This window comes from Malurus melanocephalus, unplaced genomic scaffold, assembly GCF_030028575.1.
Source record: "Malurus melanocephalus ecotype Western Australia unplaced genomic scaffold, MMel_1.1 scaffold_17, whole genome shotgun sequence".
Classification (NCBI taxonomy): domain Eukaryota; kingdom Metazoa; phylum Chordata; class Aves; order Passeriformes; family Maluridae; genus Malurus; species Malurus melanocephalus.
This window is the reverse complement of record NW_026623249.1, coordinates 4,751,614-4,755,294: the sequence shown is the minus strand read 5'-3', so window position 1 is coordinate 4,755,294 and position 3,681 is coordinate 4,751,614. Positions and strand designations below refer to the sequence as shown.

At 47.9% G+C, this 3,681-nt stretch overlaps 1 protein-coding gene across 1 annotated transcript in view; it reads left to right on the top strand.

Annotated features, from left to right (window-relative positions):
* Window positions 1-3,464: 3,464 nt before the first annotated feature.
* UBN2 (ubinuclein 2) overlaps window positions 3,465-3,681 on the top strand; it is a 50,806-nt gene continuing 50,589 nt past the window's right edge. The window contains 2 exon segments of the mRNA XM_057389465.1: window positions 3,465-3,676; window positions 3,678-3,681. The exon segment at window positions 3,678-3,681 is cut by the window's right edge and continues 174 nt beyond it. Of these exon segments, the coding sequence (XP_057245448.1) occupies window positions 3,480-3,676; window positions 3,678-3,681 (201 nt within the window). The 5' untranslated portion in view covers window positions 3,465-3,479.

The following is a 3,681-nucleotide window of genomic DNA, read 5'->3' as shown; positions in this document are numbered from 1 at the left end:
TAAAAATAATCAAACCATTCAGGTCGAATAAAACAACTTTAAATTCATTGAATCCAACCATTTACTCAGTACTGCACAGAGCACCACTAAACCATGTCACAAATGTCACATATACATAGCCCYTAAATACCTCCAGGGAGTGTGACTCAACCACTTCCCTGGGTGGCCTATTCCATTGCTTGGYAACCCTTTGATGAAATTTTTCTCCTAATATTCAATTGAAACCCCCTTTGGTGCAATTTCAGATCAGCTTTATCTTGTCCTATTGCTTGTTACTTTGGTAATTCAGTGGCTTTAATTTTCTTGCCATCACTTAGAAGGTAATTAATTTATTCCCCTCTGTTTTTTCCTCCTTCTTAGAAAAGTTAAGAGTAAACGTGCAAAGAGGAATTTCCTAGAGATTCACTGCTTGGCAGAGAAAATCTCTCAGGGCGTGACATCCCCAGATTAATGTCATTTAAGACAGAGTCCACACACCATCTGGGATCACTACTACTGTGGAAGTTTACAGCTTATTTGTCAAACTCTAATGAGTTCACCCTTAAGATTAGGAAAGCTTAAAGACAAAAGTTGCATGCTTGCTCCAGTAATAAAGCTTAACACCAGAAGCAGAAATTATTATTAACAATTAAATAAAAAATAAGATGTAACTAGAGAAGTGTTCTTATCGTGTTGTTTACAACTGAATTTGCTACTGTTATCCAAAGGAACAAATGATCCTGCTCTGCTTGATAAATGCACCTACTTAAGAGCTGATGTTTAGTGTCTTAATATTTCATCTTCTCTTCAGGCTCAAAAGGTGTTGCCACAGGAGGTTCTTCAAGCAGTTTGCTCTTCCTTGGCAAGGATGCAGTTCTTCTTTCCTTCTTCTCTCAGTGTGTTTTCTTCCTAACTTGCTACATCATCTAAACCAARCACTTGAGGCTTTGAATTTTCTGTGACGTTCCTCTAAGTCAACAGTCTTATTTATTAGCTTAAAGAATGTTACAAGGTTCTGTAGGGCAGAAAAATCACCAGTCATTCAAAAGTTGTGTCAGCTTTAAATTTCTCATTGAGAAAATTCTTCTGAACAGCATGGATGATAGATACCCTAACACCCCCACCTTTGGTTGAGGACCTCACACTGCCATGACACATCCCCTCCRTTGTAATCCCTTTCCTTCTTCCACATGAAGACTTGCCCTGATTTCTCACTTATTTTTAATGTGACATAAAAACACATTAAACAACAACATTTTGYTTTCATCAGCTACCTCTGAGATACATAGTCATGCTGTTTATGGCATCCTGGCACAAAACATGGTGTTGGAAGACCACTTCTCACCTCAGCAAGTGAGCAAAAGATGCACCTAAATCCACTTTGAAGGGTAAAAAGTGCTTCCAGTTACAGGAGCAGTAACTACTTTTTGCATTAAAATTGTTGCCATTCTTAAAACTTCCTATTGCCATTGAAACCTTGCTCTTTTGGTCAGGTTTGTTCAAAGCCCTTCTTGAAGCTCTGGAGAGGAGTCCGGTATCTCTTAAGCTGAAACTCTCCAGGAAGTGAGGTTTGAAAAATACTTATTCAGTGAATACTTAGTGAATAAACTATCTTTTTTTATTCTTCTTGTACTTATTTCAAGGTCTGATCTCCCATCTGGTAATTGAAAAGGAGTGTTCAGCAGAGCTGCTGAAGAGCCTGTGACTTCCACATAAGATTTCTGTTTGATGTGCAATAAATTGCTTTTTTTCTGAGGAAAGGCCCCCTTTTACTTTCACAGGATTTAATGATATGGATGACACAGAAACTTTGATGAGAATCAGAATCTTCCTGGCAGGGTCCACATGTCTGGAGCTTAGGGATGTTCACTCAGTTTGAATCCAGAAATACATTGTTTATGTGCATCACAGATAGCTGTATSAAATTCTCAACAGAACAACAATTGCAACTATCAAATTTTTATCATAGTGGAAGTTGAAACATATTTGAGGAATATATCTATCTCCACCAAGCTTACTAGTCATACCACAACATGCAAGACTTTAAGATAAAATAAGTCCCTTAGACGATAAAGCTCAACAAAGTTTCAAGCTTCAAAAGGAGAGTTTACATTTCTCAGATGGGGTCAATCATTCCAGTGACTTGCTGAGGAGTATTCTGGAATGCCCTCCATTCCCTGTTAGTGATGTTATAACTTTCAGTAACATTGTTCTAATGTCAGGGATYTTCTCCAGAGTGTAGATGAAATTAAGAGGTCAAGTCAAAAGACTTCCCATGCAAAGAGAGGAAAACATCAAGCACAGTGATGCATGCAGTTTGAAAAGTGGAGTAATGTGATGCACAGAATAGGCTGTTATAATTATCCAAAATAATTTACACAGATGTAAATTGTTTGCTTTGCGTGAGTATATTTTTCTATAAGAGAATAAACCCACTCATACCAAATATTTCTGAGACTAAAAAAAAACCCCAGAAATGGTAACGTCTTTTTCTCTGCTCCGAAGAAGCTGGAGGATACAGTGCTCATGATGATCATAAGCTTACTGAAACTTCACATGGCTTTGGTGGCATACCTCCATCTGGAAATACCAGTCGTCAGTCTGTCAAAGTAGGTGGTGACAGACAGAAACACTTGCAGTATTCGCAGGCAGCTCCTGCTCATGAGGGAAGCCTCGCTGCTGCTCAAACCCTGCCTTCCTTGCGTTGTCCCCATCTCTCTCGAACAGCTCTTTCCCACCCACCCACAACTGCTCCCTGCAGCTAGAGCTGGTACCCTACAGACCTTGCATGGCCGTTGAACAAGCTCCTTGTCCCCCGAAGGCAAGCCGGCCCCCACGGTAGCGGCTGCTGCTCTGTAGGAACAGGCTACGATCAACTCGATACGGCACGATTTTTTCAAACCCCGGTGTCCTCAGCTGCTCCACTCAGCGTGGGCTGATACCACCTAGACAYGATGCGTCCGCGCCGTCCAGGCTGGGAACGGCCGCTCTCCCCGCACGGGCGGCTTTTCTCTGGTGACTGACCCACTGCCGCCGACTTCCAGGGACCACAGCGGACCTTCCTTCAGCAGGCAGGCCCCCGGCCCCTGCAGACTCCCCGCGCTGCCCCGGGACGACGAACGCTGCGCAGCCCCCGCGGCCGACTGCGGGCCCGGCGTGCACATCGCCCCGGCAACCGGGGGCGGACCCGGCGCCCGCGGCATGTGGGCGGTGGCGACCGCGCTGACGTCCGGGGGAAGCTGAGCAATAACAGCAGCGACGCGAGCCGGGCTGCGCCTGCGCGGGCTGCGGGGCTGCTCTATTTATGTGGGGGGGCGCCAAGATGGCGGGGGCGGCGAGGAGAACGTAGGGGGCAGCTCCGACCGGGCGGCGGAGCGGGGAGGAGGGAGAGGGAGGAGCCGGGGCCGGTGGGAGGGAGCGCCGAGAGCGGTGTCACCGAACGCGTGAGGCGGGGGCCGGCGGACGGCGGGCGGGGGCGGCGGCGGCGGCGGCGGCGGAGGATGGCGGAGCCGCGCCGGGTGCCGTTCATTAGCCTGTCACCCGTGCGGCGCCGCGAGGGCGAGAGCCCGGCCCTGGAGCGGGAGCCGGCGGGCCGCGATCCGGAGCCACCTCCGGCGGGCCGCGAGGCGCCACCGCCGGAACCGCCGCCGCATGAACCGCCCAGCGACAGCGCCGCCCGCCCGGAGCCGCCCCGAGACCCCG